The 22,439-nt window shown below is 41.9% G+C and overlaps 1 protein-coding gene across 23 annotated transcripts in view; it reads left to right on the top strand.

The window, feature by feature from the left end:
• rims1b (regulating synaptic membrane exocytosis 1b) overlaps nucleotides 1-21,962 on the top strand; it is a 116,622-nt gene extending 94,660 nt beyond the window's left edge. For 12 of the 23 annotated variants that reach the window (XM_061678686.1, XM_061678685.1, XM_061678684.1 and 9 more), the window contains 14 exons: nucleotides 32-121; nucleotides 2,583-2,660; nucleotides 3,109-3,177; nucleotides 3,481-3,594; nucleotides 4,078-4,184; nucleotides 7,105-7,208; nucleotides 7,639-7,799; nucleotides 8,081-8,233; nucleotides 12,825-13,042; nucleotides 15,496-15,640; nucleotides 15,868-15,977; nucleotides 18,213-18,314; nucleotides 19,887-20,026; nucleotides 20,150-21,962. In XM_061678686.1, coding sequence (XP_061534670.1) covers nucleotides 32-121; nucleotides 2,583-2,660; nucleotides 3,109-3,177; nucleotides 3,481-3,594; nucleotides 4,078-4,184; nucleotides 7,105-7,208; nucleotides 7,639-7,799; nucleotides 8,081-8,233; nucleotides 12,825-13,042; nucleotides 15,496-15,640; nucleotides 15,868-15,977; nucleotides 18,213-18,314; nucleotides 19,887-20,026; nucleotides 20,150-20,368 — 1,810 coding nt within the window. In that variant the 3' untranslated portion in view covers nucleotides 20,369-21,962. The other 11 variants (XM_061678701.1, XM_061678697.1, XM_061678683.1 and 8 more) reach the window with 10 other exon arrangements.
• Nucleotides 21,963-22,439: the final 477 nt, after the last annotated feature.

The raw sequence follows: 22,439 nt of genomic DNA, 5'->3' as shown, positions 1-22,439 counted from the left end.
TTCTCTCTGCCGCCATGCTGTGGTGGTGCAGTGACCTGCAGCCATCGTTGGACAGAGTGAGGAGTGCCAGCACCACATGTCTGAGACCAGACACCAACTTTCACTCTCCTGACACAGACAGGTATTAAGAATAAATAGCTTTCATGTCCAAATACCTTCACAATATTATTTGCACATTTAAAAAATGTGTGTCATTCCTGCATCATTTTATGTCACCACTCTAGTTTGTGCCATTGTTACAATCCATAAATTGTTTATTTGTCATTGGCATCACAATAACTCACCTTCCGATGTAGAAGGTGGACTCTTCAAAATCTTTTTAATTTCAAAGAAACAAGTGTTTGTCTCATCCAGTACATACTCAACACATTGTTTAAGTCAAAGTAACGTCTGGCTAGTTTTGCGCAACATAATGGCAGAATGAATTGATAGTGAATAATTCTGACAATTTGTAAAATTGTTGATTAATCGCTTCTCAGGACAAATAGAGTGAACCAATGAGGCGCTGTTGAATCTGTAACAACTAGTGAGAAGGGAAGTTGAATTACATCCACGCAGACCTCCGCTATAGCAGAACTCCCCAAGGAGGAAGTACTGGCATTAAAACAGGAGTACAGAAGATTCAGGAATAAATCCCCCCCACGCCATAAAAAATAACATTTAAAAAATTTTTTTGTAATTAACTACTGTTTTGACTCAAACTTCACCTCTTTCTAAGTTTCTTTTGTCTTCTACTGAACAGTCCCCTTAACCACCGGGGCTCATAGTTGATTTTACAGTTCCACCAATCTTGACAACGCAAACAATCTGCATCTTTGAATCACTTCTATTGTGGACCCTCACCAAGATCCACTACATTCTCTACAATTGCCTAAACAATACTGCATATACAATATATACTTACTAAATGAGAGCAAACCTAAAAACCTCAGATAATAAGCTTCTGAGTGAGTTTGCACTTTGTGTCTCAAATTATTAACACTTTGATTTTTTTGATCAGTTAAACCAACTACTGATCTACTATATACATTGGATCGTTCTTTAGACTAGTGATGGACCGAAATGAAAATTCTTGACTGAAACCGAAAATCGGAAATGAGGGGTGTGGGAACAAAAGCCGAAACACCGAAAGAAATTACTATGCCAATGGCTATGACTGCACAGCTGCCAACATATGGAAATTCACTTCCAGAACAATTTGTCTGAATTTCCATATTTTTTTAATTATGTCAAGAACATTACTCTGGGACAGTTATTTTAGTATATTATGTAATAGGATGAAAATAATTCTGCATACTGTTCAATTGAACAACATAATCACTACTCTGGAAACATAACTGAATAAATTTTGGCTTCAATATTTGTTATTTTATTATATTTGTTGCCTTGACCTTTAATGGCGGACACATTTACAGCCAAATGTCTTCTCATGGATGCTATTTTTGTATTTCCTGTATCCACTATTGCTGCTGAACTTATGCAAATTTCCTCATTGTGGGACTAATAAAGGTTATCTTATTAATATGTATTATAATTTATTATAATGTACTTTTAACCTGATAGGCCCATTTTCTCAAGTGACATAGTGCATTAGCAGTGACGTACTAATTCATTTCCGGTTTCCGCTTCAGCTCCTTATGTGGCTGTCGAGCGTTATCATGTATTGCAGTATTTTTCTCCAAACCCTTATTCATTTGCCTAATATTTCGCTCTTCAAAGTTGGTTACTACGTCTTTTACGTTAACATTTAGTTCAGTGATGACATTTTCTGTCCGATTTTGAAATGTCTTATTGTGTGAGTGGTCTCTATTTCCCTTTGCTTTTTCCCACGCAGTCATTAACCGTTCGCGCCGCAAACTCTACAGTTACGGATTACCTGCATTCCCTCACGTTTTGTATGTGGGTGTGTATGTGTGTGTGTCTAGATGTCAAAGGACCACAATAAACAAACCAACCAATCTGTGTTCTCTAACAGGAGCACACCCCTCTCTCTGTATCTTGGCACTCTAAAATAGCTGGAGACATCATACTCCCTTTTTTGATCCTCTCCACTATAACGTGGTTCCAGCCAGACCTATGCGATACGTGTACTTATCACCCAGACACATATTTTGGTGTTTTGCGACTTCATGTCATGATACCTTAGCAATTAGCATGGCATCCCCATCTTTCGCCTGTTAATTACTCCTCGTCCTCGCCGTGATAACGTGTAGCTTATTCACAGCCATGTAGGCGATGATTAGTGACTTTTTGCTGCGTTGACACCAGACGGCAAACGAATTTTCGCCTCTGCGTCTCGGCATTGTATTTAGCTGTGTTAGCTGTAGCTCGTAGATAGCTGGTGCAGCACACATACTAGCGTTAACAAGCATTCCCCTTAGAACAGCGGAGAGCAATGAGTTTGGGCAACCGTTCCATTTTCGGCAGAAACATGCGACTGGCCGAAGTTTCGATGCATCACTTCTTTAGACTGAGCCACACTATCTGTCTTCTGTCATGCAGTAGGTCTTGACTGTTCCCTCAATATAAACCTCTTCAATGCATCTGGTTTCTTCACCTTCCGCTACTCCACATATCTCCAGGTGCTCCAATTCATTGCCCTGCAAGATCCCCTCAAATCCCAGGATCTTAGTAGAACACGTGGCACCTGAAGAAGACAGGTATCAGGCCTGACATTTCTGCTATCCCCGTCCCAACATATGTTGTCGCTCTGCTTGCTTGCTTATATCTTTCTGACCCAACATGTTGACACTGGTCCTGCAGACTATTTATGACTCATATGGAATCTCACTATTGTTGTGATTTGGACTGTTTTGAACCCTTTCTTGTAAACTTTTGTGGGCTGAGGCTGTTGTAATCTTCCATTTGTTTTCACCCATGCTTACTACTGTGCACTCGATCCGAATCTATGCACTGTCTTAAAAGCACTTTGTTATACAATGTCGGCGGAATGTGCAATGATTGTCTATATTCATTTCTGACTGAACACAATCCTCAGTCTGAAATATCTTTCCACACAAGTATTGATTATTTAGTTTCATCACTGTCATTGGCCATATTATGTTTGTTTGTCCTCTTCTCTTTCTGGGTTGTCACTGTTTACCAAAGCAGGCAGTGTAGCAATACATCAAGTCCAGACTGTCTAAAAGGCAGCAAAAAAAACCTGGAGGGTGACAGGTAAGAGCTTTCAGCCAACCACACTTCATTTTCCATATTCTATTTGCCTCACTGTTTATTTTGATTCACTTAGTTTGTAGCTTTGACTCGTTAGAAAGCATAAACTAAAGCTCTTCCAGCTTCCAATAAACCACAATAAGCGATCATTCAGTGTTTATGAATACCTAGTTTGCATAAAATATGCATACCTGTACATACCTCTGACTTTACCAAAGTATACACAATGGTACAACATCAGCAACATGTATTTCAGATATTTTTTGCAAAATGTCTTTTTAATTTCCATTATTTTGCAAACGGCAGTCGAATCCAGCCCACCTCTATCCTCAGGGGCAGTAGGGGCAAAGGGTGGCCACTGAGACCCTTTGGCCAGACAGCCTTGGCTGGGTCCTCTCCAAACTCTCCGCAGACAGACAGGTGCATGCTACTGTCAGCAGGAGGCCTTTCCTACTGTGTGGTCCTGTTGTTGCTCACTGTATATGCACAAGAACCAAATTTATTCACCACATCTCAAAATTGTTATCGTTCCATCGAACCTTAGAGTTAGCTGGGTGTGTGAAATATACTCAAGCACTTCCAGAATGTTGAAACCTTTCACAAATATTTCTTGCATATGTTAACTGTCCTTTCTATATACGTTCTCATCTTGTCAATTCTATTTAGCGGTGTATAGAAAAGTGGGTATATTGTGTATACGACACATAAACACACTCAGTGTCTCTCTCGAACCTCTCCCCTGCCTCTTTGCTGATTTATGGCCTGTTCTCTCCAAGTTTTACCTCATCTTCAGTTTTTGTTTTGTCTGCCTGTGATACTGTTTCGTCCCCCGAAAATTAAACATTTATGGTACTGTATGTGTTTTCCCCCATTCCTTCATCTTTTTATATTTCTGTCTGCCAGAACACACCCTCACGGTAGCCCCTCTTCCCCAGTGGGGACTAACTCATCAGGTCGCAGGGGCCGGCAGCTTCCACAGCTCCCGGCTAAAAGCAGCAGCATAGAACAAGGTATGGTGTGCGGTTGCAAGTACAATACTCTGTTTGCTTAGATCATGGGGCAGTGAAGTCAACAACAACTACTACTTCTAATACTACTACTACTACTCAGTCCACGGTGTACCCCGTCCTTCGGACAGAGTCGCCCGGGATAGGCTCCAGCTCTTTGAAAAGCTTTGAAAAAACAATAGAAAACATTTCTAAAAAATCCACCAATGTGTGAATCCGCAACTGCCAAACCGCGACTATGTGTGGGTCAGCTGTATGTCTTTCTCATTCGGAGTATGTAATTGTTGGTCTATATACTGTATCATTATTTAGGGCAGAGGTTCCCAACCTTTTTTGACCCAAGATCTACTTTTCAAGTAGCCAACCTCCCGGGATCCACCAGTTCAGTGTCAACATCACAAACCCACACACTTTTTCCAGCCTGCAGTACCTAACCTCACAACACTTTCTTTTGGATCTTTTGGATCAACCACTATAGAGAGTGAAACCTCAATAAAACGAACACCAATATATCGGATATCGGATAAAACCGCCCGTGGGGACTGAACAAAGTGTCTAAAAATAGTTTCCATTTGTCACTTAAAATGTGTTGACAAAGTCTCTTAGTTCCAGAATTGACTGCTGTTGTTTACTGGCGTCGCTGCGCAATGCAGGCAGAAAATGGGACTGACGTATTTCCTGGTCACAGATATACAATATGACTAGATCCATTTCCAAAAGATGTGCCTCATGTGCCTACGTGGCAGCCATGTTAAACATGGGGCATTGCCGTGGCAGCCATGTGATGACGGTTATGTCTATTGTCTACTGTGCATAGAGCGCAACACAGAGAGAGAGAGCAGCATAGCTTCAGTGTTAACTCTGAGGAATACAAAACACTCAAAACACTCAGTCGTTTAAGTCTGGAACCTGATATTTATGGTACAGTAACAGTTTTTTTGTCACACCGTTTACCTTTGGCAATGGATTTGGAACTAGGAAGCACACTAATTCCTCACGGCTCATGAAAGCGACGCGGCTATGATGACTATTGTATGTCAACAATGTAAACAAGTTTGGATAAAATGTGAAACTTTTGAACATTTTCAAGCTTTTTTAAAAAATATTTATTTACAATAACTTGGAACTGTACTTGTCATTTTAGGCCACAACAAAACAATAATTTTGTACTGTACATTAATATGGGTGCATATGGCCTCAAAAAAAAAAAAGGGCTTCAATGAAATATCGGCGATATTGGACTAATCCCCCCTTCCACCCCAAACAAGTAGATCTCTGAGTTTTAAAAAAAAAATGAAATAACTTCTTACCTTAGTGGGAGACCTGCCACTGGGACGAGGAGGCTAGCTTCTCGTATTCAGGAGTGTAGGAGCCGTTTCGAAGACGTAGGCAGGCAGCAAGGTGGTCATCAGATGCATGTCTTCAAAAACCATCCTGTTAAATACACATAATTGTGGCACGTCTACCATATCAGTCGGCTCGTCAAATTGGACGGAAAAGCACTAAATTGCGTCAATATCTATACTCAGTTGCTCCTCCAAATCGACAGCTATTCCCTTACATCGCCTTGTAGCAATATTATGGGAGAGATGCACTTCTTTTTAGCCTTCACAATCTCTGTTTTATTTTTAAAGTCATCAAAGAGGCTATCGGCTGCGTGACGTAAGGCTTCCCTCACAATATTCCGTCTTTGAATGATTTCTTGTATTTCGCAAGGACGTGACTGAAGCGACAGGAAGTAATAGTAATAACTGCTTTGCTTCAAGCTGTGCTAACAAATCCCGCACTTTTGTAGCGCGTAAAGCTGTTGTTCCCATGTAGAGTTTTAAAATGCTGCTCCAAATTCCCTTTCTTTGCCGATGCCACTGCTGCATTGCAGATCAAACAAACAGGCTTTGAATGAGAATGAAAAAAAACTCACGGTGAAAATGGTAGGTTTTGGCTCGTTTCCCCGCCATGTCAACTTTTAGAAATTGATCTTTGGCTGCTAGCTACTGCTGCTGTCAACTTCCTGTCAGGCACGAGCTGCCGTAAGTTAAAGGTTAGTTTTTTATTTTTTTAATACTATTTTTTGTGAGAACGTGAGACTGCTATGGTGTGCAGGCTGGAGTGTACATTATTACAAAATACATAATACGCACACCCTCACACCCCAAAAAGAAAATAATTTTCCTACAGCCCTCACAGTCGACTTGGGATCAGTCCACAGTTTTCCAGGAGATTACAATCGACTGGTTTGGCACTCCTGATTTAGGGGCTTTTGCTCCCATGCAACAGTTTTTCTTATTTAATGCCTGCAAAAACAATTCAGTTTTTTTTTCTGTTAATATAGAGTGCTGTGGTGTACATTAATGTGGAAGAAAAATGAACTTAAATGATTTTAGCAAATAGCTGCAATATAAAAAAAGAGTGAAAATTTTAAGGGGGTCTGAATACTTTCCATACCCACTGTAGTTACTGCAACTGCTCCAACTAGCGGCAATGTTACGTGCCCACCGCTCCATTCATAAGCAATACTGTGCTTGTGACTGAATGACTCAGTTCCAGTGAAGGCGCCAGTGACGGGAGCGAAGATTAACTTCCGTATCTGCTATGGAAGTCAATTTCACATTTAAAGTGTGACATATTTTTCAAGTGGATTTCTATGACATTCACATCTCAGGAAAACCCCACTCTCTTGGAATTACAGCCACCCTCAGACTTGAATGAGGGTCTTCAGTACTTACGCAGTACTTAGGCCACTTATGCACAAGTGTGTCAGAAGTTATTACAGGAGAATCAGCATACCTTGAAAGTGTGCACGCCAGGTGCGTAAAAAAAAAAAAGATTTACGCTTGAATGGGAGAATATAGCCCAAAGTCAGGAAACAGACCTAGTTATTTTACTTGGTTGAATAAAATTATCATTCCTGGTTTTATCTTAGCCCTTGCAGTTGAAGAGCGAGCCCGACAGCTGCATATGAAAGTACATTCCTACCGGCCTTCAGCCTCCCATGACCCTGAGTCAGACCTCAAGAATAAACGGGAGGTAAGCCTGCTTTTTGTTCATCTTTAGAAAATCTAAATAAGGTTGAACTGTTAAAGTAGATTATCGAATGTCAACATATTTGTATTCATCGATATACAAATCCCAATTCAAATGAAGTTGTGACGTTGGGTAAAATATAAATAAGAACAGAAAATGATTTCCAAATCCTTTTCAACCTACGTTCAATTGAATGCACTACAAAGAAAGCAAAAACTGATTAATTAGAGACATAATGCACCTCACAACATGTTTATGCTGATTACAGCTAAAACATTTTACCATCAACAAGTATTAACTTTTAACACCTGACATTTATGACAGTTAACAGTGTTAAAATGTTACTTTTATGATGGCCCTGAGCTCGATCCAGCCTGTGTTAGCCTCGAGAGATTTCACCTTTAAATTATAAATCTACTCTTCCTGTCCATAGATGTTTGCAGAACAGCGACGAAGCAGCGACAACATGTCTGCAAGGTCATCAGACAGCGATATGAGTGATATGTCAGCTCTCTCCCGTGCCAGCAGTGCCTCTCACCTCAGTAGCACCAGCTACATGTCTATCCAGTCAGAACGCCCTGGGGGACGTCTTAGGTCAGTCCTTTTGTTAATTTGTTTAATTATTACATTTTAGATTTAGTTTAGTTATGTTCAAGTACAGTTGCATGTTTGGAAATTAGTATCAATGTATTTTGTTCGAAAGTCATATTTGGTGAGATCATTTATTTGTAATATGCATGCTAATGGGGGTGTATCTTTTCTTTTTTGCATGGCAACTGCTGCATGTTTCTGTCCAACTGCATGCCCTTTCTCCTCTCTGTCACGCACAAACACATAACACAATGAATGGTGGGGTGAAAACAAACTTGATTCAGGTCTAAGTCAATAGAGGAGGAAAAAAAAGACAGAAGGATTTCATGGGGAGTGACTAGGGAAGAGGAGAGGAAGAGGGCGTCAGGAAAGAGACGTTTCTCAGAAGAATTGAAGCGCAGGAGACACACTGTAGCTGGAGAAACGGAGGAGTCCAGGTAAAGATAAATAGCTCTCAAATGAAGAGACTTACCTGACAGTCTGTCTGTCTGTCTGTCTGTCTTTCTATTGATCTATCTGTCTATCTATTTATCTATCTATCTTTTTACTTTGAAAAGGTAATCAGTTAATTACTCAGTAGTTACGAATTACATTCCCAAAATGACACACGTGCAGAGACTGTGTTGCAACGTAGAAAACCAAAAAGAAGTTGCTTGAAATTGAAAATGCTCATCATAGATGCTGCAAAATGTACAAGAATCATAGAGATGTTCGCTTGAGGAACTGTTGTAGCCTCCACGTCTGTGACAGCAATGCACCCTCAAAAGCAGGTTAAACACGCTGAAGACAGCGCAACAGGCGGGCAGGTAGGCCTGCCACAAATGCAGACTTTTTTAAACCAGCGGTGAGAGTGAGCGACAGAATTTAACTGCCGGTAAGCAGGTTGTAACGTTTGAATATAAAAAAGGGACTTTGAGGTGATGGATCTAGCATTCATTTCATGTCTTGAGCAATGGCGATTAATTAATATTACCAATTAATATTGATACTAATCAATTGCCATTGCTCAATACATTGTAATATTACATACTTTCCAAAAATCTGGCAGCCCCGGTACCTTATTTCTGATAAAATAGGCAATGGTCAATGATGATACGTATTGGATGAGGAGCAAGTGTTTAAAAAAAGGACACAAATATTATTAGCAAAAGGTATGCTCACTTTGAATTAAGAGTAAGACTGTGTAAAATACTTTTAAGACTTTGCTTTGCGTGGAGTGCTGCTGACCTCAAATCGGGACATCGGGAATCAGTGGGCTGAATACTCCGAAGACCTCAATTCTACAGACACGTCTTCCTATGAGGAAGCAGAGTCTGGAGACTCTGAGGTGAGCTATCCTATCTCCAGGGTTGAGGTCACCAAGCTGGTTAAAAAGCTCCTTAGTTGCAGGGCCCAGGGGTGGATGAGATCCGCCCGGAGTCCCTCAAGGCTCTGGATTTTGTGGGACTGTCCTGGTTAACACGCCTCTGCAACATCGTGTGGAGATTGGGGCCTCTGGATTGGCAGACACGGGTGGTGGTCCTCCCTTTTTAAGAAGGGGGACCAGAGGGTGTATTCCAAATATAGGGGGATTGCACTCCTCAGCCTCCCTGGTAAGGTCTATTCAGGGTTGCTAGAGAGAAGGGTCCGTCGGGAAGTCGAATCTCAGATTCAGGAAGAGCAGTGTGGTTTTCGTCCCGGTCATGGAACAGTGGTCACGCTCTACACCCTCGGCAGGGTCCTTGAGGGTGCATGGGAGTTCACCCAACCAGTTTACATGTGTTTTGTGGATTTGGAGAAGGCGTTCGACTGTGTCCCTCGCAGAGTCCTGTGGGGGGTGCTTCGAGAGTATGGGGTTGCTGACCCCTTTATATGGGCTGTTCGGTCCCTGTACGACCAATGTCAGAATTTGGTCTGCAGTAACGGCAGTAAGTCGAATACTGTACATTTCCAATGTTGAGTTGGATTCCACAACATTTGCACAACCAACATTGTCCCAGATGATCGCACTACTCGTCACTTTAAACCGCATACAATCCTTGAAGTCTCAGCGCCCTTTGCACAATGGTCATTGCACCGGACTATTGCAATATTAGTCGTTCGAACTGCTCTAAGTGCTAGAGGACTCTGCATCTTTTTGCACAATTGTTTTTTGTCAATGTCTTGATGTCCCCAAAGTGTTCTGTAAGTTGACTGTCTGTTGTACTAGAGCGGCTCCAACTACCGGAGACAAATTCCTTGTGTGTTTTGGACATACTTGGCAAATAAAGATGATTCTGATTCTGATTCTGACCAAGACTGCCCAATGTCACTGATTCTGTTCACCACCTTCATGGACAGAATTTCTAGGGTTGAGGGGTCCAGTTTGGTGATGTCAGTATTACATCTCTGCTTTTGCAGATGATGTGGTTCTGATGGCTGTATCAAGCCAGGATCTTCACCTCTCGCTGGAGTGATTCGCAGCCGAGTGTGAAGCAACTAGAATGACAATCAGCACCTCCAAATCTGAGACCATGGTCTTTAGTCAGAAAGGAGTGGAGTGCACACTTTTGGGGTCGAGCAGAAGATCCTGCCCCAAGTGGAGGAGTTCAAGTATCTCTTTCTTGTTCACGAGTCAGGGAAGAATGGAACGGAAAATCGACAGGTGGATCGGTGCAGCGGCTGCAGTAATGCGGACTTTGTATCGGTCTGTCGTGGTGAAGAAGGAGCTGAGCCAAAAGGCAAAGCTCTCAAATTACCGGTTGATCAATGGTCATACCCTCACCTATAGTCATGAGCTGTGGGTCGTGACCGAAAGAACAAGATCAGGGATACAAGCTGCCAAAATGAGTTTCCTCCACAGGGTGTCTGGGCTCTCCCTTAGAGATAGGGTGAGAAGCTCGGTCATCAGGGAGGGGTTTAGAGTGGAGCAGCTGCTCCTCTGCATGGAGAAGACCCAGATGAAGTGGCCCAGGGATATGGTTAGGATGAACCCTGGACACCTTCCTGGTGAGGTGTTCCAGCCACGTCCCACCTGGGAGGAGGCAGCAAGGAAACCCTGGAGAGAGTATGTCTCTCGACTGGGCTGGGAACACCTTGGGAAATAAAAACATATGGGCTTAATTTATAGGAAAAATGTACATGCTCCATAGAGATTACGGCTGTATTTTTTTTTTTTACAACTGATGACAAATAATGACAACAATTAATCAACTACTAATAGTAATCAGCAGCAAGGCTCCCTCTGATTACCATGTGGACCAAAAATCTAAGACAAACTCTCAAGTACAGTAGTTTAAAGGCTCAAGACAACAAAAAGAAGCAGTCACAAATCAATGCATTCTTACATCTTTGTGGTAATTTGTGTATTGTCCCACCGTCTTCAATTAATTTATTAAATCGGTATCACATGAGTTTTATTTCTTAAATCATCTGGACACAATTCACCAGGGAACACAATTTTTGTTGAGTTGACCGACAGCTGACCGACAACAAATTTCTGGGTGCAGAATCCAAAACTGATCTCAGTTTTTCTCTATCATGTCAAGTTTTTGAACAAAGTGAGAACAAATTGGAACAAAGGAAATATATACCTATGTAAATAAAACACTAAGATGAAATAGTTACAAGCTTTGAAAACGGAAAAAAACAGCATACAACAAAATAGACGGTATGCCCATGGTTAGCCAGCACAAATCCTCTTAATTCCTACTATGCTAGCTTTCTGTTTGCCGATATTGATAGTACTGACTTTTTGGGAGCTGCACACACTTCTCACTGTACTGTCTCAATTGTGACTGCACAAACAAGTTGCTACGTAGCTGTAGATGAGTCCAATCGTAATCAGCTGGCATCTAATCAGTGGAATTTTGCCTATCTGGACGGTAAACTGTGGAGGAAAAACTGATTGCAATTTTGGAATCAGCATGCTAATTTTAGCTGTGATCAGCATAAACATCTAACGCAACAGAATTATTTTTTTTCAAATTGTTCCCCAGTGATATCAGTCTTCCTGCCTTCCATCACACAGTTTGGCATCTGGCACTATTCTTTGGAACCAACCACATAATTAACATTTAGTTTTTCAGTTTATTTTTCGTTTTACACTATATGTGGACCTTGTTTTTGTATCTTTGTGTTTGTTCAGTGCACGTCTCAGATCCCTCATTGCATGCATCGCGTGCTGTGACAACCCAGACCCCCTCCAGCCTCCAGAGCAGGATCATCACCTTCCATCCTCCCCCACTGCTGCACAGCTTCCCATAACCTCTATGCATAGTACAATAGAAAGGCCTCAAGCCAGTATTCCCTTTCCTCTAACCCATCTTATCACAACAGTCAGAGGTCCACATACAGTAGATGCTGGTGGTGATGGCTACAGCATTTCCAGGTTCTCCTGTAGCACATTGGGTCCATCTGAGGGCATTGACATGCAGTGGCTCATGCAAACCCATCGGAGGCAGCGTCAAGCACTCAGTTGCTTCTGCCCATGTGTAGTTGCTTGTTTAAGAAGACTGAAATTGAACACACAATAAAAAACTGAAATTTGTTGCATGCTGGTCAACTTTGCTGGACTGGACTGTATTTGCCCTCAGGCGTCGCCTGTGTGGAGTTTTCTCCGGGTAGTCCGGTCTCCTCCCACATCCCAAAAACATGCATGGTAGGTTGCCCATAGGTGTGAATGTGAGTGCAGATGCTTATTTGTCTATGTGTGCCCTGCGATTGCCTGACGACCTGTTCAGGGTGTACCCCGCCTCTCGCCCAAAGATAGCTGGGATAGGCTACAGCATGCCCGCAACCCTTGTGAGGATAAGCGGTACAGAAAATGGATGGATGGATGTGTCAATGTGTTTTTTTTGCAATAGCACCTATTTAGGTTGTGGTTCAAAAGGAAAGTGAAGCTATCCCAACTGACTCATCATATCACATCATGTCTGTCAATTTATAATGTTAACATGTCCGTCAACAAACTTGTGCAGTGAAGGTACAGTAAACTATAGATACTATGTCAAACTTTTGGAACATCCCGCAACATCCAGATGAGAGACACTTGATGTCTTCTTTCTTCAGTCGGCAGATGAGAGCATCAGCGGGACGCAGCATGCTCAAGAGCTCCAGTGTGAGTGGGGAGATCTACACCCAGGAGCGCACAGATGGCAGTCAATCAGATACAGCACTAGGCACAGTGGGTGGAGGCAGCAAGAAGAGACGCTCAAGCCTCAGTGCACGGGTGGTGGCCATTGTTGGAAACCGCCGCAGCCGCAGCACTTCCCAGATAAGTGGCCCTGGTGAGTTGCCACAGCAAATGTTAACGGCTGACCTGTTTATACAACAACTAAAAAATGAAGACAACCTTCTTCTGTTTAATTGTTTAACGACTGTAAAGTAAATGTTTTCTATTTTAAGTCCAGGATATCATGACACCTCAAAAATGAAATGCACTTCTTGGTGGCGGGATGAAAAAAAATATATGTTCACATCGAGATTTCAAGAGAAAACGACACAGTTTTTACAAAGCCATGATTCAGTTGCTAAGGAGAGCGCCCATCAGCCCAAATCACATTTTGGTTTCCTTTTGGGGCTGCTTACAACAAACAGTTGTCAAATGTCAACTAAAAATTGAAAGAACTCAATGTGTCATCTATGTGACGAGCATTTCTAACTATTAGCGCATGTTAACGGAATGATTACTTCAAACAGTATGCTTCTTTACATACAGACAATGTTTTGAAAATGATCCCCGTCTATACAGAGTATCGACAAAAGTCGTGTAGACACCGTCATTTGGACACTGTGCCAACACCATACGGGAGCACCAACTGCTTCTCCTCCCTCTTATCCAAAAGCATATTTAATTCTCTTAATCTTAAAGCGGTGCATTTACACACAAAAACAAACACACACACAACAAAATGTGTGCATGTCACTTTCCACACCAAGTGCCACCTTATAAAAATACTCTCCGAGTAACACCACTATGACCAACATTAAAATACAGTAATGTTGTAGGCCCAAGTGTTCATTAAAAAATGAGTCAGAAGTTTTATTTTTAAAAAGCATGCCTCCATTTATTGTAAGTTACAATAAATGCACAGTTTGAACAATAAATGCACAGTTTGAACATCAAAACTTTCCCTCGATAATGATTCAATTAAAATGTATTGCACATAAAAGTGGAATCGAAATTGTAGTTCAATAAATGTTGAAAAATAAACAGTTCTTAAAGATTAAATGCAAATGCATTCTACTGTGCTTAAAACTTAGATACACCCGTACCTAAAAAAAATAATGTACTGTAATTGATTTTTAAAACATTTAATCATGCTGTATGCTGAGCTACAAGCTTCATTCTGTTTTATTGTATTTCCTGTTTTCAATGTTGTAAATTTTAATTCTGTTTAACTTGGTGATTTATTTATTTATTTTCCACATACCTCTGGTGGTACTCTTATCGCACTTTAGAAATCACTGTGCGAGGACATCCCAATGAATCTCAATGCCTACCTCACACTTACAAACAGAATGGAGTTTTTGTATTCATTGTTTTTTTGAGAGAATAAAAGGACAAAATGTGGGTGTAGCTTCATATTCAGATTACATTTTGTAACACAATGGCATTGTGAATGAACTACTAGTAACTCATGTAAAATGTATTAGTTGTGTTTCAGCTGTCCAAACCGATGAATCTTACCATCATTTACAATTTTATACAATATTATGCACATTTTATTAGGTGTACTCCATAAAGTTTCAGACCCCAGAACATCTGTGCCACACATAAAAACAGTGTTGCGCAACCAAACGGATTTGTCCTGGGGAGCAGACTGTACAATTGTAAATGTCCTTTTATTCCGTAAAAGGCTCATCCCTGTTGTCTCAGTATATGTTATCAAGCCCCCAGAGCTGAGCTCCCAGTCACACGTAGAGACTTGCCACTCTAAATCCAAGTCCCGTTCAGACAGACCCACCATGAAAGCCAAGCATTACATTCCCTTTCTTTGAATCAAACATTAAAAGCTATTTGACCACGTGAGGCCTGGAGGGGTGGGTCTAGTCTTCTGTCACTGAACCAGAGTGGAGAGATAGGAGGGAGAGGTATTAGGAGATGTAGCTCAATGTAAAAAAAAAAAAAAAACATCCTTTCTGTACGTGTTGGATGAGAGCAAAGGCAGGTAAGGAATATTTCAAATTTAGTGTATACATTTCATTTGTGTACATGTGTATATATAGATATGTATGCACAGTTTTATATATATATTTCAGTTTTGGCACAAGGTATTTTGATATTCTGTTACACCTTTTTTCTTTTCACAACTTGTGCCAATATAAGGAGTCAGACGAGATACTGTACGTTGTCATTTGGCTTGCTTTTCTAATAATGTCCAGTTTACTACTGACTGCTGGAGGGAGAGAGTAAAATTATACGGGTGACATTTGGCCATGCATCAAACGGACACATGACAGAATATTGTACTGCTTTAGTAGTCTGCTGTAGTATTATATTTTTCCATGTTTATATTTGTAGAGTCTGGGATATGGTGACTGCTCTTTTCTGCAAACACAAGATGGGAAACAAATTATAGTAGTTTTTACTCCAACTCTGTGGTTTGTCATGCGCCATATTAATAAGTGAAGGCTCCATGTTTTAAAATAATGGCCTGAATTAGAATATAATATTTTGGAGGCTGCTGAAAGGGTTTGTAAAAAAAGTTGATACATTTTCGTGGATTCGTTTTTGCAGAGGCAAAGACTAAAAAGGAGAAAGGAGCACCAATTCAGAGGAGCACAGAGACCGGCATGGCAGTGGAGCTGACCAGGAATATGAGCCGGCAGCCCAGCAGAGAGTCCAACAATGGCAGCATGAACAGTTACAACTCTGAGGGGAAGTGAGTAACATTTTCATCTTTTCATCACCGTGGTGCACTTTACATTAAGAGCATTTCTCACACTGTGACTAGCAGCAAATTGATTATTTTTATTGCAAAATGATCTTAAATAATGCTGACTTTTCAAGAAACAGTGTCATAGAGTACATAGGAGAAAAGCAACTCCCTGTGTCTTGACTAAAATTAATGTGAGTTTTTTGTGTATGTTGCGTTTGTGCTTCTCTTAGTATCTTTTCTGGGGTCAATCTGGGAGCCAGCAGCCAGTTCAGTGACTTTCTGGATGGCCTGGGTCCGGCTCAGTTAGTGGGCAGGCAAACACTGGCTACACCCGCAATAGGTGAGATTGTGGACATTTTCACATCTTTTAGTTGAGTTCGGTTCACTTTCGACAGCATGTAAATGATATTAATTGGGTATTTTAGTGCATTGTGTTGCCCCAGGATTTTACATACGTTGTTCTAGCATACCTTTGGTTGAATTACATTCAGGCAGATTAACAGAGGTAATAAAAAAAGCTATGTCTATTAAAGACATACTGTACAAATCCACAGAAAATGTAAAATAGAAACTTAGATTATCTGCTTATTTAATAGTCACCCAGTAGCTCGTCATAAAAAGCTGAAAACACAAACAGTGAATCTACATGAGGTTAGCATTAGTCAGCACAAACAATTGGCAACCCCTCTCCTATTACCATGCATCAAATTAGCTTGTAGCCTACATCTCACTATAGAAGTGACTTTCAGCTTTTTCCTGTCAGGGGTCTCCGCCACAGCGAGTCACTCGCATGATTTCTTTCTCTGACGTATCCCAACCATTTTTATCCAGGCTTTAATAAACCCATGTCCCAATTAACTTCAAAAACTTGTTTTTCACTCCACGTGTGCACATTTTCACATGAAATTACTTAACAATACAGGATATGATCTACATATATAGGCATTGCTTCACACAAAGTCTCACTCTCATATGGAGTGAAGGCGTGCTCCGCTGCGCCGATCTTTCGCTCTTTCTCTCTTTCGCTCTTTTGCTCTCTCTCTCTCTCTCTCTCTCTCTCTCTCTCTCTCTCTCCCTCTCATCTTCATGCACGTCACACGACTCACAGCAATTCCGGTTCTACAATGCTTGTGTCAAAATAAAAGCATAAGTATGAAAATAAGAGTCTAAATGTATAATTGAACTAAAACTTGCCTGACAGGCAGAACAAGGCCTCTTCTGGCCCCAGAGCCATATGTTTGACACCCCTTGATTACATGATGGTCTGGACAATATTCTATTAAGTTTGAGTTCAAACTGTATAACCCCATTAAAAAAAAAATCAAAAATACCACTGCCACACTCCCAGAGGCCAAATGCCAACTTCAAAATAAAATATTGGACATCAATGTTAGGCTTTTGCCTGTGAATGTTGTCATTCATCCAGGTCATTTCACTCTGAGAGCATTGACTCAATGGACTGCAAATGGACAAACAAAACAGTCCGTTTGCAATAGAGTCAATGCCCTGAGAATTGTTAGGCTTTATTTTGAAATGGTTCTGTAGGCTCTTCAGGCTTAGGCACAATGCTACTGCTGCCGCGGGCCAGCTGTCCCCAGTAGCAGTCCCACCGCTAGACCTACATTGGATGCTGTCCTTACCTCAGTTTATCTTACCATCACCTGTTTCCACCAACATCAAGACTATACTGAAATAATGCTCAATCGCTGCATCCATCCATTCATTTTCTTCCACTTATCCGTGGTTGGGTCACGGGGGCAGTAGCTTTAGCAGGGAAGCACAGACTTTCCTCTTCCCACCCACTTCATCCAGCTCTTCAGGAGGGATCCCGAGGCGTTCCCAGGCCAGCCGGTAGACATAGTCTCTCCAGCGTGTCATCTAACCCTCTCCTCCCAGTGGGACATGCCCGGAACAGCTCACCAGGGGGACCTCCAGGAGGCATCCTAATCAGATGCCCAAGACCGGAGACCCGAACAGTCCGTATCAGTGGGTTCAATACCCCAAGCCCCCGAAGCACCCCCCACAGGACTCCCTGAGGGACACGGTCAAACACCTTCTCCAAGTCTACAAAACATATGTAGACTGGTTGGGCGAACTCCCATACACCCTCGAGGACCTTGCTGAGGGTGTAGAGCTGGTCCACTGTTCCACGGCTAGGACGAAAACCACACTGCTCCTCCTGAATCTGAGATTCTACTTCCCGACAGACCACTTCCAGCACTCCTGAATAGACCTTACCAGGGAGGCTAGGCTTGCCTAAATGTAAGGGAAAATGCTAGCTGTGAAGTCACTTTCGGCCTGAAGGAGGGACCGTGTTACGTCACATTCTTGTGACGTTTGCACACGGAATTAATTACGTAAAAATGGCAGCATACAATGCAGTGATTTTAAAAGTATTTTTAGAATAAATACTTGCATAACCTGTTGCGTAACCTGCCTCTGATAAAGAAGATATGGACATTTGCAGCATCACAGCAAGTTTTGACCTTCTGACTTTACTTCCACTTTAAACTAGGTCGTAGTTTTACATTAAACTGCAATACAAAACAGACTTGTTCCTTCCTTTGTTTTACAGGTGACATCCAGATAGGTATGATGGAGAAAAAGGGTCAGCTGGAGGTGGAAGTCATCAGAGCGCGAGGTCTTGTGCAAAAGCCCGGATCGAAATCCCTCCCAGGTAAATCTGCACCTTGATTAATAATATAAGAGTTAATCACACTCTTCCTCCCAAGATATGCTTATCTTTTATATTAAGAGATCAGATTGGAGCGTGGTGCCTGCCATTCCTTCTTTCGATTGGGGCCAAAAATATTTACGTCTCGCAGGCCTTTGTTTTGGATTGGAGAGTTAAAGGTTCAAATCCCACTCAGCATGCACAGATGTTAGACAGATCCATCCATCCATCCATTTTCCTCTGTATGGGTGGCGTTGCGACAGCAGCAGTTTAAGCAAGGAAGCCCAGACTTCCCTAGCCCCAGCCACTTCATCCAGCTCTTCTGTGGGGATCCCGAGGTCTTCCCGGTGCCCTCTCCAGCCTGTCCTGGGTCGTCACTGGGGCCTTCTCCCGACGTGTCCGGGGGCAAAGAGATGTTCTTTGTATTTCTTCATAATAATCACTGTTTTTCTTTTAACTCCGAGTAACATTGTCTCAGTCCGAAAGGGGTGAAGTGCCCCCTCTGCGTTTCGGAAGAGATCCTGCCCCAAGTGGTGGAATTTAAGTATTTTGTGATCCTTTTCATGAGTAAGGGAAGAATGGAGCAGGAGATCGACAGGCGTATCACTGCAGTGTCTGCAGTGATGCGGCCTCTGTATCGGTCAGTAGTGGTGAAGAAGGAGCTAAGCCGAAGGCGAAGCTCTCGCTTTACCGCTCAATCGATGTTCATACCCTAACCTATGGTCACGAGCTGTGGGTCATGGATACAAACGGCTGAAATGAGTTTCCTCCTCAGGGTGTCCGGGTTCTCCCTTAGAGTTAGGGTGAGAAACTCGGTCATCCGAGAGGGGCTCAGAGTCGAGCCGCTGCTCCTGCGCTTTGAGAGGAGCCAGATGGGCATCCTGTTAAGATTCCCCCTGGACGCCTCCCTTGTGAGGTGTTCTGAGCACGTCCCACTGTGAGACAGCTCTGGGGACGACCCAAGACACTGTGGAGAGATGCTTGAGATGCTTGGAAGAGCTGGATGAAGGGGCTAGGTAGAGGGAAGGCTGGATTTCCCCTGCTTAAGCTGCTGCCCCCGCAGAAGAAAATCGATGGATGGATATTAACATGGATTAATATTGTTCCTAAAAAGTGTTGGCTGCACGTCGGACTAGTGCTTAGCACATCTGCTCAACGGTTCTAAGGTTTGGCGTTTGGGGTTCAAATATCAGCTCAAGGCTCAAATCTCTTGTGTGGAGATTGTATGCTCTCCCTGAGAACTCCGTGTATGACAGTTTTCTCCCACATTGCAAAAATGTTGAATTGAACTCTCTAAATTGTGTGACTGTGACTTGATTGCTGTTATGAGACCCATTTATGCTCTGCGATAGGCTGGTAAATACAGCTGGTGTAACCCGCCTCTCACCCAAAGTCAGCTGGGATAGGCCAAGCAAGTATAGAAAATGGATAGAGGGATATCCTTTGGTCTCTTGGGAGGCGCTTTGTCAATTGAAGATTTTTGTTTCTTTTCTTTTTTTGTGGGTAGAATTGCCTCAAACATATTACCAATTAACCTCCATAAACCCTTTTCCATTGTTTCATCCCGGCCCTCAGCACCGTATGTCAAAGTGTATCTGCTGAATAATGGAGCGTACGTAGCCAAAAAGAAAACAAAGATTGCACGGAAAACACTTGACCCACTGTACCAACAAGCACTGCTGTTCGAAGAAAGTCCACAGGGAAAAGTCTTACAGGTGAGTGAAAAACATACCATAGTATTTCATTCTCATGTTTATTTCTATATTCCCATGTTAAAATAAGGTTTTAGCTGGAGGAACTAGACCAGCTTATCAAATGATTTTCTTTGCCTGCTTCAGGTGATCGTATGGGGAGACTATGGCCGCATGGACCATAAAAGCTTCATGGGAGTTGCACAAATCCTCCTAGAGGAGCTGGACTTATCAAGCACAGTAATTGGTTGGTACAAGTTGTTCCCACCTTCTTCTTTGGTGGATCCGACTCTTGCTTCCCTCACACGGCGAGCTTCTCAGTCATCACTCGACAGCTCCTCTGGACCGCCCGGGGTCCGATCCTAGTGGATGAACAGCTCAACACCGCTCTGCGAGTAATTAACTCATGACATGCACAGAGAGAGAAAACTAAAGCAGAAATGTAGAGCAACAACAATCAGAAAACACATCACAACAAGAAAGCTTTGTTGAGATCTGACAATCACCCCTGTTGTGGTTCATTTAGTCTGTTCTGGGGGGCACCACTTTTCAGTGTTCCATAACAATTTCGAGAAGTATCTCAGTTTTCCTTTGTGTACGCTGAAGATTGGGGGCTGTCTACAGACAACCAGCAGTAGCTTTCAAGTTGGGAGATGATGAAGTTGATAAAAGATGAATGCCATGTGACAAATGAAGCAGGGTGGCTTTTAGCTGAATTAAGATAAGCAATGAATTGTATATAAGCGTTGGAATGTATGAACTCGAGACAGAGCTAACCTCCCTCCACACCTGCAGGTAGTGTAATGGCATCCTATGTGCAAGGGCCTCCTCTCGAACCCCATCAGACTGCCAGCACCTCTGACCACGAGTGGGGTGCTTCCACATGGGTATTTAGTCTGGAAGCACAGGGCCTTCTTCTGGTGCCTACACCCTGAAGCCGCGTCACTGGCCCCTCTCTCTGTCAAAAGATCCTCTATTCAAAATGTTTACCATGGCTGCTCTAAAGCCAAACTGTCTTAGTGTGTTTGCTTTGTCGTCTTATTTATTTTTCCTCTGTTACTATTGCACAAAATGATTTTATAGTGTGTTAAATGCTCATGATGTGTTGTCAGTCTGGTGTGTGCATGGAGAGAGAGAGAAAAAAAACAAGCGATAAAAAAGGATATGAAACAATTTCTTGTCTGCAAGTCTTGTGCAGGTATGGGAGACTGGTGATTAAGACACATCGTTGTTTTGTAATCATGAAATTGAATTAAGTTGTCCTTGTAGAGATGTGTATTAGGCCTCCCAGGAGGATGACCAACAAATAAACATTGGTGTCACTATTAATTAAATGTCACAGAAATGCATCGTCACTACAAAACCTGAAACAAGGAAATCTTTTATTTACCAAAGGAAAAGTTAGATATCGATCAAAATACCCTCACCCAAGCATGTTTCAATGTTTTTTTATGGAACCTTTATTTTATGTTCTTTTGAGAATTAAACACAAGCACAAGAGCTTGATTTTTTTTACAACTAAAAGTTTAACTTTTTAAATGAAAAAACACATAGTTTTGAAAAAAGAGAAAACTGACACAATCGCTGATCCGCTTCATTTTGGTGTAGTTATTAGAAAACACAAAAGAAAAATTGCTCACACTTTTTATGGTGCAACACTGTTCATGTGATCAATCAGACTGATGTGTCAGGACAACAACAATGCTCATTTTCCATTTGGCCTACGGACCCCTCTCACATTCTCAGAAGGGGCCCGGTATGACCTGTTCTGAGCTGCATGCAGATTTGTATTTATTTATTTTTTTTTCTTGAAAAAAGATACTGAACTACAAAAGTTTTTGGGTTTTTTTGTTTTTTGTTTCCCACTTACTGTAGGGCCGCTTGTGTGTTGCATGCAGTTGTACAGTTTGCTTGTAATTGAAAATTAAAGAGAAAAAAAAAAAAAAAAACAGAAACTAAAGCCATTCCCATTCCACAAATACATTGGAATCAAATTGCAGTCTATGCCATGTCCCTCGGTCAGGTGCTGAACGTCTCTCAAACAGAATCTGAAGATTACGTTGACGTTGTTCCTCATAACCTCCAACAAATGTACTGTACTGTCGTCCCGAGCAGACCTCACAACCCCTCCTGCTGTTATTCCACATGATTGTATACCTCCAAGGAGCTGGTGTATCAATAAACATGTACAGCGCAAATGCAAATCAGATCAGCACGTATGGAAATATAACTGCTGTTTCAACATAATGTTGTGAGATAGGAGGGTCATGCATTATGAAGTAGAAAAGCAAATGCTGAGCGAGTGATACACTGTAAATATTCAACAGCCATTTACTCTGGGGCCAAGTCATTTAATGAGGATTTATTCATCCACTGTTGGGGACAATGCAATGGGACAACTTAAGGTAATAGACGGGTTTGCAAAGTCTGTAAAAGA

Source organism: Phycodurus eques, chromosome 6, assembly GCF_024500275.1.
Source record: "Phycodurus eques isolate BA_2022a chromosome 6, UOR_Pequ_1.1, whole genome shotgun sequence".
Taxonomy (NCBI): Eukaryota; Metazoa; Chordata; class Actinopteri; order Syngnathiformes; family Syngnathidae; genus Phycodurus; species Phycodurus eques.
Note: the sequence above shows the minus strand (reverse complement) of the source record. Positions and strands in the feature narration are given on the sequence as shown.